The sequence below is a fragment of the Hyaloscypha bicolor genome (assembly GCF_002865645.1).
Source record: "Hyaloscypha bicolor E unplaced genomic scaffold K444scaffold_56, whole genome shotgun sequence".
Taxonomy (NCBI): domain Eukaryota; kingdom Fungi; phylum Ascomycota; class Leotiomycetes; order Helotiales; family Hyaloscyphaceae; genus Hyaloscypha; species Hyaloscypha bicolor.
Genome location: NW_020194558.1, coordinates 939182 through 951740, shown reverse-complemented (window position 1 = coordinate 951740; position 12559 = coordinate 939182). Strand labels below are relative to the sequence as shown.

The following is a 12559-nucleotide window of genomic DNA, read 5'->3' as shown; positions in this document are numbered from 1 at the left end:
GACAGATTGCAGCAGAGAAGGAGAGAGAGGAAAGCAACAAATCAGCAGCAGGAATGCAGCATCAGTAGAAATATCTATCCATTCTACACTCACTTGAATCCCATTTTCATTCGTGCCTCGTGAAACTTCAGAGATCACCAAAAATCACGAACCATCACGGAACTTTCACAAACCCTCACCAGAATGCACGCAAGCCTTAAATCCCATCTCAGGCCGTGAAATTTATATCACTCCTCTTATCAGCTAAAGTGCATGCATTAGCTTCCCTCCCCCCATGCCATGCCATGCTCATGCAAACCAAAACTTAGCCCCCCCTGCGAGAAAAAAAAAAGGAAAGCTTCTCGAGCTTTCCACACAATTCAAGGGAAGCGATTCGCCAATTCGAGAGCTTCCTTTCCAAGGCAAGGGTGGAGTTAGGGGGGTGGTGAGTCACCGCTACTCTGTTTCGGTGATGGGGGCGAGGTTTGTGGAGCGGGGGTGATTTTGGTGTGCAGGGTTTGGTGGAACGAGGGATGCTGAAGGTGTCATTGCAGGATGTGGAGCGAGCGGGAAGAGGAAATGGTGTGAAAATCCGTGATTTGATATTTGATTTGGTGTTTCGGTGCAGTAGGTATAGGTTGTTTGGGGTGAGTGCACGACGGTGAGCCCATCCGCATCCGCTCACCGAGCCCCTTTCCATTGCTCGGCCAAATTCGAGCGGTTTGATTGCTTCTTTCGTTTTGCGCTGTTGCACATGTTGATCGCCGTTCAAGTAAGGGGTGGCAAAGCACTACCGTTCACCCACCAACGCCGTCGCATGAAAACGAACGCAAGATAGGGGCTCAAACGCCCGTCCCGGGGAACGCTCCGCCTTTACTCAGCACCACGATCCCGCGCTCGCGCGCGATGTAGCCTTTCATTAAGTTCTGCGATCGTCAGCTTGGTTTTGACTCACGGTCGGCAATCGAGGTTCTCGTTCCTCGGCGGGGCGGATAAGGGGGGCTGCCTTGAGGCATCTACCGCGCACCTCGTCGCAAAAAGAATAGGTTTTGAATGAAAGGGGGATTTCAACCATACCCTGTAAATCATATTCGCTAATAAGCATTCGACTTCGTCACTGTCCATCGTCTCTTTGCTCCCTAGACTTATCGCAGCGCCGAACTCAGCGACGGGGATGCGGGTCCGTCGCACAGGTGGTGTGTTGGCGTCCTTCGCTTCCTCGAAGCCACCTGCAATGAAGACTTTGCGCAGCAGGTTTCGGAGGGCGATGTCGCGGCCGCGCTCGAGGGTTAGGTAGATGCGGCGTTTTACGAATTCGTCTTCACCGGCGACGAGGGCGGCGTCGAAGCCTGCTAGGTCGCCCTTCTTGATGCAGCGGGAGAGAGGAAGGAAGAGCTCTTGCAGATGCGGGTACGGCGATAGGAGGGCGAGGGTGGGGAGGGTGTGTGTGGTGAGGAGGTGGCATGGGATGAGGTAGGTCAGGATGAGTCTGTGGGATGTTAGTGGATGTGACTCGGTGAGAGTGCAATCGGGGCTTGATGGCGTTCACACACTCTTTGTTGCGGATGGCGTCTTTGTGGCATAATTGCCAGGCTTCGGTGAGATGTTTCTCGGACTGAAGGGGGGATCAGCATCCTGGCATTGATTGGACGTGTTCCGCTGACGAACCTCTTCGTAATTCTCTTCCAGGAAGTAGATGACTCCAACGTAGTATTTAAACGTCACTTGATGTGCCTTGGGAAAGACATCAAGCGTTGGCATGTCGCCTCGATATGCCTGAATTGCTTTCAGAATATTTTTCGACAAGCTGATCGAGTTCAATCTGAAGTATGTCTTGAACAACAAGTTGATGATGTTATAGAGACCCCATTTTCTTGATTCGTCGAGCGGTGCTCTATCGCGGGGTTAGCAAACCGAAAGTTTTCATCGGTCGTATACTGACCTATCACTGAGACAAATCGTGAAGATTCGATTGAGCTGTCTCGCCGCATCTTCGAGTTTCTCATTCTTCTCTGCCTCAGGGTTGAAATCATCTTGGAAATTGTTGACTGAGCCTGTGCTAGCACCTGTCGCCTCATCCGCCTTGATTGCGAATATTCTCATATATTTACCGGCCACGTAAAGACAAGGCACCGTCCAGGCTTCAAATCCGCAATTAGTGTAACCTCGGATGAGAGCATTCGTCATCTCCTTCCACGAGTCGTAAACCTTCGTCCATGATCCCTTTGAAGATGTCAGTATGATTTGCCGCAATTTGTTAACGTAATGCAATTAATTCTTCGAATGACGTTGGAAGCTGGGTATCACGTGATTTACATGGAGGAGTGGACAGCGTAGCTGTCTATCTCAACTTTGAGAGGCTCAACAAAGAGGAAAGTAAGTTAACATCCCAGAGTATGCTTACTTACCTTTGCATTCGACTTCGGTGCATTCTTGGCATTCAAGATCTCTCCAACAGCCTTCCAATAAGCCAAGTAAACCTCAACCCATCCATTGCCCTCCTCGGCCGGGAGTTTGAAAGGCGTAGCGCTATCGTACAGAATCCGGTACTGAAAGTCCTTCTTGGCTTGTGCAAAATTCGTGCTTCGGAAGAATTTGTAAAGTCTATCAGGCGCATCATCAGGGTCCACGGGAGAAAGGGTCATCGAAAGATCATAGCCATTGCCTTCCTCGTAGGCTTTCTTGAAGCCTTCAAAGATAGGATCCATCTCGTTCGTCTCGTAACTGACCGTAAGGTCATAAATCGTTGAAAATCGTGAATTGCATGAAGATTTCTCGTGATTCCGTTGAGCCTGGTTGTGAAAACCTGAGGTTTGGGATTGAGGTTCAGAGAGCGTCGTGTCGCATTGTGAGCATGAGGTCTCCCTTATCGTAGCTGGAGTGTCGCGTTGATCAAGGGAGATAGAGCATGAGTGAATGAATCAATCCGACAGAAAAATTCAAGACACTCTAGTCCTCAACGGTCGGTCTCGTTCTTCATGTTTGTTTACCTTGAGGCAGGACCGTTCTGAGGCTCAAATGATGCGCTAGCCGAATCTGGAAAGGCGGCTCGCTAGGGCAGTGAAAATATGAAGCCCTACGCTAACACGCGAGATTTTGTTGCGGGAGAACTCGCAGGAAATTCGACTTGCGACAACATCGACATCGACCACGGCCAGCAATCACAGTGAGTATCCTCTGGGATTCAAGCAGAACTGATCGTTTGCTAATATCGAGAAGATGGGTAAGCTTTAGATTCCTTTTCTCCTCCCAGGACGGTGCACGAAAGGAATCACGACTTGTCGAGGACGATCAAAATTATTTCACGACGACGACATGGCCTAGTTCGACCGAGGAACACATTGGAGTGCGAGGGGGGATAAGGTAATTCTGTCGATATGGGCAACAAGCGCTACTAGCACTTCCGGAGAGGATTGGGTATGGCATTTGTGATATCAATGGATGAAATTGAAAAGTATCATTTCAGTCGTGGTATTCTTAGGACCACATCTTGGTCATGTCGGAAACACTCCTTGCCAGCCTCCGAGAAGCTGGGATACTCGCACCGAACGATTGCCAGCTTTGGTGCTCAGGAAGCATACCCTCGATGCTCGAATCCCCTCTATTTACATCATGGACCCGTCACCTCTCTCACAACACAATCAGCAGACACATCTTGGGCTGCAAATTGGAATCAAAATGCTGACTCGATTCTACAGGTCGTCTCACAGAATACCAGGTCATTGGCCGCCATCTGCCCACCGAGGCAAACCCAGCGCCCAAGCTGTACCGAATGAGAATCTTTGCACCAAACACCGTGGTTGCAAAGTCTCGTTTCTGGTACTTCTTGATGAAGCTCCGAAAGGTCAAGAAGGCGAACGGCGAGATCGTTAGCTTGAACATGGTATGTTATTTGGGTAACTTGGGACAAGATGGAACTGATCAATTGTTAGATCCACGAGAAGCGCCCATTGAAGGTCAAGAACTTTGGCATCTGGATCCGATACGATTCCCGCTCCGGAACCCACAACATGTACAAGGAGTACCGTGAGATGTCAAGAACCGATGCTGTTGAGGCTATGTACCAAGATATGGCCGCCAGACATCGATCCCGTTTCCGGTCGATCCACGTACGTTCTGCAGATTCTGGACGCATTGGCTTCATACTGATCAAACTGCAAACAGATCCTCAAGGTTGTTGAACTCGAGAAGACCGACGACGTCAAGCGCCCCTACATCAAGCAACTCCTCACCAAGGACCTCAAATTCCCTCTTCCTCACCGCGTCTCCAAGGCAGCTGGCACGAAGCTCTTCGTTGGCAAGCGACCATCAACCTTCTACTGAACAACTGGGGGATAGATTCTGGGAATGGGTAGGGATGATAGGTGTTGCACTGCATACAGGTGTTTTCTAGCCTTTGCTCATTGAGCCGGATAACAAATGGCAAATGCATAAAGGAAGAATTGTCCATGAGGCTTTGTGACCTGATTCTCTTGTGATTTCAATTGCTATTTGACACGAGCTGTCAAGCAACTTCGATAAACGTATAGCTTGATGGTTTGCCTCTGGCCGAGTCTCCGAGTTGGAAGGTGCCATGAACAAGGAAACGTATCACTCATAAATCCTCCCTAGCATGCTTCAACTCCTGTACTCCAAAAACTAGAGAAAACAAACGCCCCGTTGACTTCTCCCTTCACCCCTGATCCTCAATAGCCAATGGCCAGGTTTCGCTGGTTGTGAGGCCATTGGAGGGTCGATTCGCATCTCCCTTTTCGAAAGCGAAAGGTCAACGACTTTCATCTTGAAAAGTGACCGCCGTTGGAGACGAACACAACACAGGATTCACTCAGAGACGTCCATAAGAGAACTTTTCGCGATGTCTTCAGACTTTCTCTCCTTCAACCTCGACACGATCTCTTGCGAACAACAACAACCTTGCTCACGAACATCCCTCGTACACATCCGGCCACCGTAGAGCGCGTCTCCCCAGACGACGCCCCCACCATTGTAAGTACTGACCTCCTCTGCTTCTTCCCAACACACCCCCCCCCCCCCCTCACATTCGCTGGCACCGACCGGTGCCGGCACGATTCCCTTGCTGTCGCACTCTCATGTGCTATCATACATCACAATGGACTTCAAGCGATTGATTGAAGAGAGTGTGGAAGCCGAAAGAGCTAAGAGACGACGATTGCAGGCACAAGACCATTCAGCAGTCGCAATGGCTACCAATGCTGCTCAAGTTACCGTGAAGCAAGAAGAAGCAGCTGCAGTCGCAATGGCTACCAACGCCGCTCACGTTACCATGAAGCAAGAAGAAGGAGCTGCAGTCGCAATGAATTCTATCTCTCCGCGCCAGCCCGTCCTCGGTACACCCGAACAAGATGAGCTAATCCTCTCCCAACTTGTCGCCATCCAGAAGCCGCTTCCTATTGATTTCGGTCGTCTCCGCGCAAGCAAACGCAAGACCAAGGGTATGTTGCTCAGTTGATACAATTGACGGGCCACTTTCTGACTGCTTTCTAGAGCGCGACGAGACTGCCGATGCCGATGTCCTGGTCGATCAAGTTGTGGCTCCCTTGAAGAAGGCTAAGCTCACCCCTGTTTCCGATGCGCATGCCCAAGAGGAACTCCCCGAGCAGGATACAAAGACACAATACGCTCCAGCACGAAAGGCCAAGCGTTCTAAGGCCAAGTCGGCTTCTACCCGCACGGAGGCTCTGGTGAACACATCGTCGCACCCGGATTGGTACGAGAAGGTCAGTCCGAAGGCCTCATTCTCTCGAGGTGACGTCCAGAAGCTTGCACATACTCGCACCCTCATCCAACACTGCATTGAGGCCCACAACCGTGGAGATCAGCAGGCTTTGGACAAGGCAATTGTTGAGCTTACCGAGCAATTGCACGAAATCGAATTCTACCCGTTCCTTAGCATGGTCGAGGTAAAGAAGTCCAACGTGCTTGGTTCTGGAGGTTTGTACCTTATCTTTGGTGCAGAGCCTGGCCATCAACGCGTTTTCCCGTGTTACCTTCGCGCCGATGCCGAAGTCCTTTACTCGAGATGGTTTATGGGCGACCTCGAGCCGTCTCTCCTCCGCGGCCTCGTTACTCTTAAATCTACTAAGGAGGGCGGTAAGACCCGTAATTATAATTCTGGTGTAATTGAGGAGTATAGCTTTCAGAAATCGGCCAAGGTCTTTGGTGATAACGGTCTACGCAACGGACAGTGGTTTGCTAATCGGCTTTGCGCTATGCGTGACGGTGCCCATGCTGAGTTGGAGCCTGGCATTTGCGGTCAGAAGGGCAAAGGCGCATTTTCCATTGTTTTAGCTAACGGCGGATATGCTGACGAGGACAAGGGCGATGTGAGTTTTCTATCTCATATTCGTTGCACTTATCTAACCAGAGAAACAGACCATTCACTATTGTGGCACGCAGTCAAAGACACCTACCCCTACCTACCGTACCCAGCTCCTTCTCGATTCACTGAAAGTTAATAACCCGATCCGTGTCTTGCGTAGCAAGTCCAAGTCTCAATTCGCCCCAAAGGAAGGAATTAGGTTCGATGGCATCTACAAGATTGTTAGCAAGGAGATACTTGATGAGGACACTGCAATGTATCGTTTCGAGCTGCATAGAGAAGCCGGCCAAGACCTTATTCGCTATCAAGGCGCTGAGGCACGACCTACTTCCCAGGAATTGCTTCAGCTCAAGAAAATAAACGCTTTACTCAAGTAAAGCTTTTTCTTCTTTTCATTTCATAAATCGGATGGAGGGGCGTTTACTATGGGATGCAAGGCGCATCAATGTTACTTAAAGCAATAGAACAATGAAGCAATGACTTTCACGTACCCCCTTTTTCTTGCAAATTTTTGAGTGAGAAACAGCTCGTAACTACTCGAACTCAAACTTTTGAGAACAATTCGCTGCTTGGCGAGAAGCGTATGTAACGCCATCGAGTTCAATTGTGAAACATAAATCGCTAATCTAAGGTTTAAGGTTATTACTTGTGTTACTGAATTCGGAGGATGAAATGTCCGGCGCTAAGGGCAAGACAATGAAGCTATCTACAAGTGAAGTGGTTCTGCTTTAACACGATATCTTCTTACTTGGATAAGCCCTAATTATCTAAGATAGTTGCGATATAATTAGTTAAGCAAATGCTCAATTGTGCCAGAAATATTGGAACAATCCAGATTCTGAAAGTCGAGAAAGCACGACTCTTTGCAGGACAATGAGGCCACTCACAGTTTTGATTCTTTCAATTCGACATAGGACATTGGTAATTGGGATGTCTCATTTTCCCCCAGATTTATTGAGATATGATAGATTAGTACAGGATTTGATTATATTAGGAGTGTCAGGAACAATTCAAGATGCCTTATTAGAGACAGGAAGCAATTCACAGCTATAGCTCCAGTTTAATTGTTCTGGCTTGGTCAAGGGTATTGGGAATAGGGTTGTCTTTATTGTGCGAGCGCTTTCACGAGCAATGGATTAAAACAAAATTCTTTAAAGATCATGTTAACCACTGCTGATCCGCATATATCAAGATTGGTAATATAGCCATCAACTGTGGCTGGTCTCCAGGTTTGTTGTCGGAAGTAAGCTGCCAGAGATTCTTTATTCACAACTGCATTCCAGTTCAATGGAGGTCCCTTGGGTAAACCCTGCGGGTAAGCCATCAACGGATTATGTGAAGTATGAATAGTATGCTCACAATCACTCGATTCTCGTCTGCTTGACTCCTCTTCACTCGCTTGGCACTAGACAAAATGGAGTTCCGGGCTCTCTTCTCTGCTATTCGCCGTCCGTAACTCGACTATCTTCGCCCTTACAGTCAGTCATTAGACTCCTTCATAGACAATAGGGATATCAGACTCAATCAACGAACTCAATGTATTAGAAATAGTTAGGACAAGCTATCTGGGGATATAAAATGTGTGAATCGCGTGAGGGACATTGCCTATAAGTCTGCTGTCAATGTGTGAGAGTTTCTAGAACATCGGAGTAATCCACAAGGCTCAATTTATTATCGATGGCTGGAACAAGCTACTTAGGAAGTTCTGGATTGACTCTATTAAGTAAAATAGATCAGTAATCAGTTTTGCTACTATGTGGGAGCCTTTTCTAAAACAATGGAGCAATACGGGCGCCAAAGACATCTGGAATGGCTGGAATAATCATTTTGGGAAGTTCCGAATTGCCCCCGTTGAGTGAAGTATATTGGAAATTGCGCGCCTTTCATTGTATCAGCACCTCATAGGCCAAGGGGTTCGTTCATCTGAGAGTTGATTGTTCCTGTGGAGCATGGTATATTAGGAATTGGAAGTTTCAATTAATCAAGTTCTGTGAGGGACTTTGAGAATTGAGATACTTCCATTATTTTTCCTTTCCAGGTAAATGGCTTTACCTAAGGTTCGATTGTTCACATAAACCGAAGTATATTGGTATCTGGATGTCTTGCAATATTCAGACTCTGGGAAGGGTATTAGTGTAGGCTGCTTTCATTGCGTCTTCCCTGGCTGGGGCAAGGTCCCTACTGCTCAAGCAACGCCCGGGGAAGGAATTAAGAATACCGTAGGACGAAGCAGTGGCCGAGGTTGCTGAGGAGAGCATTTGGTGGATCTGTCGATCTCTTTTCTGTAAACTTGGTTTGTATCCCCCCTTTTGTTATGTAAGCGAGCTGAGGCTCGCTGCCTTTTAACACGCGGCTCGCTTCGCTCTAGTGCTGACTCGGGGAAATCGCAGCTTCGCCCTCCCCCGAGGCTCCGATGTCCGAGGTCTTGGATCGGCTTGAGAATTTCAAACTCCCCTTTATTAGGGGGAAGGTACGGAGCTATCAAAAGGTTGGATACTTCCCTCGCAGTCGCATCACGCCTGCTGAGTTTGCAGCGGCCGACGGTGTGTATGGCTTTGACTTCATGACATTGACTTAACGTCATTGCTCAGCTGCCGCGTCGCTTTTTGGATTATAGCTTCCTCACGCTGTGGCTTGGAATTGCTCAGGACGACAACAGGTCGTGGTACTCTGCTTGAGATTCGGAGCCGGCATCAATATGTATATAAGCTCTACTTTTCTCTCCGTTTTGATAGGTATCAATCACCATCTCAACTCAATCAACTTCACTAGCCATGATCTTATTTTCTTCTCTTTCCATTTCCCTAGTCCGTGGTTATTTATACCTACAACATGCAAAGGCGCAGTGCACTTCAAATAGTATCAAGAATGGCATCTTTGAAGCATTGGATTTGCTGAACAAGGCAATCATTGCAATTGGAGGATTGGATACCATGAATCGTATCAAAGGCATTACTTTTGAAGCGCCAAAGTTAGAAACACCACTTCACCGGAATAGAACAGGGCTAATGCCTAAACAGCATTTCCCGTAGCCAGACCCTAACACAGAACTACAACCTCGAGTTCAGACCAATCAGTTGCCTCCAGCGGATCGCAGAAAATGTCTTTCAACTTTGCCAATGGTCATATCCAGTAACGAATTGACAGATTCTATCACTATGCTGACTACTGGATCTGGGCATTTCCAAACCTCGAGCCACCTAACGACTATGAAATGGTGTTGCAAGATGGGCCGGACAGTTGGGCCTGCTTGGTTAAGGGTCAAAACAATGTCTTCTCGAGAGATCCTTCTCAGGCATTGGGCTATGCCGATCCATTTCTAAAGGACTACTTGATCAACACCGCTCAAAAATTCGCAATTCCCAGCTTGAGCGTTTTATCGATCAACGATCCCACTAGTAATATAACATTTCCAGCGATACAACTCCGCGTTTCAAATTATCATTCTTCCCAACGCGACTGATTACCTCACGTACATAATTCGCACATACGAAGACCACGCAATTTTCGGAAATTCCACCAATGATCTCATCCTGATCAACTACACGAAGGTTGAAGCAGACGAGGCCTTTAAACTCTTGCTCCCACACCGATTCCAAACCCGTTACAACACTGCAGGCATCCTCGAATACTTTCTAGTCGAGTCAATAACTATTAATCCCCCTTCTCCGCGGACTATTTTTCCGTCCCAGCCAGCTTCAACACCACATCAACTCAATCGACTCCACAACAAAGCTCAGACTACAAGCGAGCAGAAGTGCACTCATTCTTCGAGACTGGCCTCTGGCCAGGACCGTTTGATTTCAACACCTCGGACGTTGTATCCACGCACCCTCGCCCCTCCATCCCACATATCCGCAGCCTCTACGTCGGATACCCAGATTACGTCCAACTACTCGTCAGCTTTCCCTCCTTCGTCTTAATAACCGACGCGCCACCGCACCGCTCCAAGATCCTGCTCCAATGGGTAGCAGAAAATATCGGGAAGTCGGTTAGGTATGTTGCTCCTTCGCACCATCATCTCGACCATGCCTGAGTATAGAACCTGCTTCGTTTTCAGATAGCTCGACAAAGTCCAATATTACTTGAATAACCTTAGCATCATGAACTACTTTTGGATGCCGTTTCGCAAAATACTTCGCGTATTTATAAATCGAGTAATAGCTATGTTTATAATTAGTAATGTCGATTTATATAAAGCAGCCCATTAAAATATTAAAAAAATCCAAACTAACCATGATGCCACATTGACTAAAAATAAGGTAATCTTGTAAGGCATATAATATAATATAGCCACCCAGCTAACTCTTTCATTTTTCTTGCGAAGATGCACCTCGTTAAATATTAGAACATTGATAAAGTACATGCCGAATGTCGTAGCGAGGAGGATAGCACAGAACTCAGGGCGAATAATAAGAGAAATAGGGAGGACAAATGGTGTGAGGAGGAAGATTATAGTCTCATATACCTGTGGCGAGTATTAGTATTTAGTAACAAAAACTTGGGTATATGTTAATAGCTCTAGCTTACCTCCTGCCAAACAAAAACTTTCGCACCTATCTCCCACCAACCCAGCTTCCATGACCATAGGATATACTTCATATTCCAGTAACAGCCATTCACGAAAAAGAAGTTCCATCTATAAAACCTTTGTTTATAGATTGTCATCTCGCCAAAGCCTCCTCGAGACTCATTATTGTCCACCCAAAAAATTGCTGGCGGCGTTTCTGTCTCGACAAAGACTTGGGTACACATCAAGATTCTGCTGCCAAGCTCTCGTGCAACGTGGCCAAAGAACCAATCCTCGCTGATACTAAAGCCAGGATGACAGTGAAACGTTTTCATCAAAAGTTCTCGATCCCAGAGGGCTATAGCTCCATGTGGGAATGTGGCGCTCCCGACCTTTCCAGCAAAGGCTCGCTGAAGCCCACTTAGTTTGTACTCGATATCTTGTGCTTGTTGGCACAAGGTACCTGGCTGCCTTCCCTGCCCAACGCTCTTGATTGTGTACCCGAGACATTTGATATTCCCCTTCATCCTATCTGTAACGATGGGAAATTCCGGGGGCAAGATACAATCATCGTCTATAAGTAGTGTAAATGGGTAGTTTTCCGCAGCGTAGCATCCAAGAAATTGTGCGATAATCTTGGAGCCTATTGGGCACCATATGTGATTGACGTGATATTTATGACAGACGTCGGCAGTATTATCAAGAGGCTCCGGAGAGTTTCCATTAGCTATAACAAATATGTTTTTGGCTGGAAAGACTTTGAGTGCAGCTTCGAGGGTCGAGCCAATTAGGGATTCCGACTTGTAGCACGGAATCAGCAGAGCGCAAGATTGAATGGAATTTGGTTCGCTCTTTACGGCTTCAGCGTCTTGTTTCATCGGATCTTTTTCAAAAACGATAAGGAGAGGCGCAAAAGCATAACTGTATTGACTTAGTCTAGCTCATTAAACCCGGGTCACTATTGAGAAACAAACTTACAGGAATGCAGTTCCACTGAATACAACACAGCCCCCAGTCAATATAAACTTCGTCGCTAAGAAATTATACATCCACCAAACTAATCCTTTCCATAGGGGCAACCCAACAAGAATGAAGTATAATGCTGCTAGCAATAGAGCATATGTAGCGTGTTGGAACAACTTTTGATAAAGAACACTTCTGTATATTCTAGCTTCCAGCTTCTTTGCATCGTCGAACAGTTTGTCCAAAGTAGGGTGCCGTGGTCGGTGCAGAGTGGATATATGAGAAAATACCGATACTCGGCGGAGTAGAGATAGAACTGAATTTCGTGGCCGTTGAATGTTGGTTGAGTGAGGAGGGATTTGAATGTGAGGATGAACTTCAAGGGGGTCCATTTCAAATTCTGTCCCGAGAGGGGCCGAATCACAGTTGGAATTGGCAAGAATGTCTTTGGTCGGGAAGCGATATTGCCTAAGGGACTGAAAAATTGCATGTTCTGGTATTTGAAGAGTCACCCCAGTCGGTTGAGGTAAGATTGTTTGAGTCTGTGTACTATGCTGCCGTAGACGATTCAAGGTTTGGTGATTGCTGCCAAATTTTGCTTTAAGACTTTCTGTAGCCAGACTTGCATCAAAGGAAAAATTTCTGCCTCTGGCGTGCTGCCCTGTCGCATTTCTTCCGGTATCCGAGACATCCTTTGCTCTTTGAAGTCCTGCAAGAGAAATATTTATCTCATAGCCCTGTCTAATACCTTCAGCGACAAGGTCTGG

The 12559-nt window shown here is 47.2% G+C and overlaps 4 protein-coding genes across 4 annotated transcripts; 2 read left to right on the top strand and 2 right to left on the bottom strand.

Moving 5' to 3' along the window:
* Positions 1–821: 821 nt before the first annotated feature.
* K444DRAFT_642375 (uncharacterized protein) lies at positions 822–2687 on the bottom strand (the record flags this gene model as incomplete). The annotated part of the gene is made up of 6 exons (XM_024884730.1): positions 822–905; positions 1057–1468; positions 1533–1594; positions 1648–1873; positions 1922–2202; positions 2388–2687. 6 exons carry the CDS (start codon positions 2685–2687, stop codon positions 822–824), a joined length of 1365 nt encoding a protein of 454 aa, XP_024738150.1.
* Positions 2688–3198: 511 nt separating this feature from the next.
* Positions 3199–4302, top strand: K444DRAFT_628318 (60S ribosomal protein L20; the record flags this gene model as incomplete). The annotated part of the gene is made up of 4 exons (XM_024882903.1): positions 3199–3202; positions 3678–3862; positions 3912–4088; positions 4144–4302. The coding sequence occupies 4 exons, from the start codon at positions 3199–3201 to the stop codon at positions 4300–4302; spliced, it is 525 nt and encodes a 174-aa protein (XP_024738149.1).
* Positions 4303–5891: 1589 nt separating this feature from the next.
* On the top strand, positions 5892–6696 carry K444DRAFT_527079 (uncharacterized protein; the record flags this gene model as incomplete). Its single annotated transcript, XM_024874603.1, has 2 exons — positions 5892–6323; positions 6373–6696. The coding sequence occupies 2 exons, from the start codon at positions 5892–5894 to the stop codon at positions 6694–6696; spliced, it is 756 nt and encodes a 251-aa protein (XP_024738148.1).
* Positions 6697–10311: 3615 nt separating this feature from the next.
* On the bottom strand, positions 10312–12184 carry K444DRAFT_526901 (glycosyltransferase family 2 protein; the record flags this gene model as incomplete). The annotated part of the gene is made up of 4 exons (XM_024874588.1): positions 10312–10483; positions 10555–10787; positions 10850–11750; positions 11808–12184. 4 exons carry the CDS (start codon positions 12182–12184, stop codon positions 10312–10314), a joined length of 1683 nt encoding a protein of 560 aa, XP_024738147.1.
* Between the last annotated feature and the right edge of the window lie 375 nt (positions 12185–12559).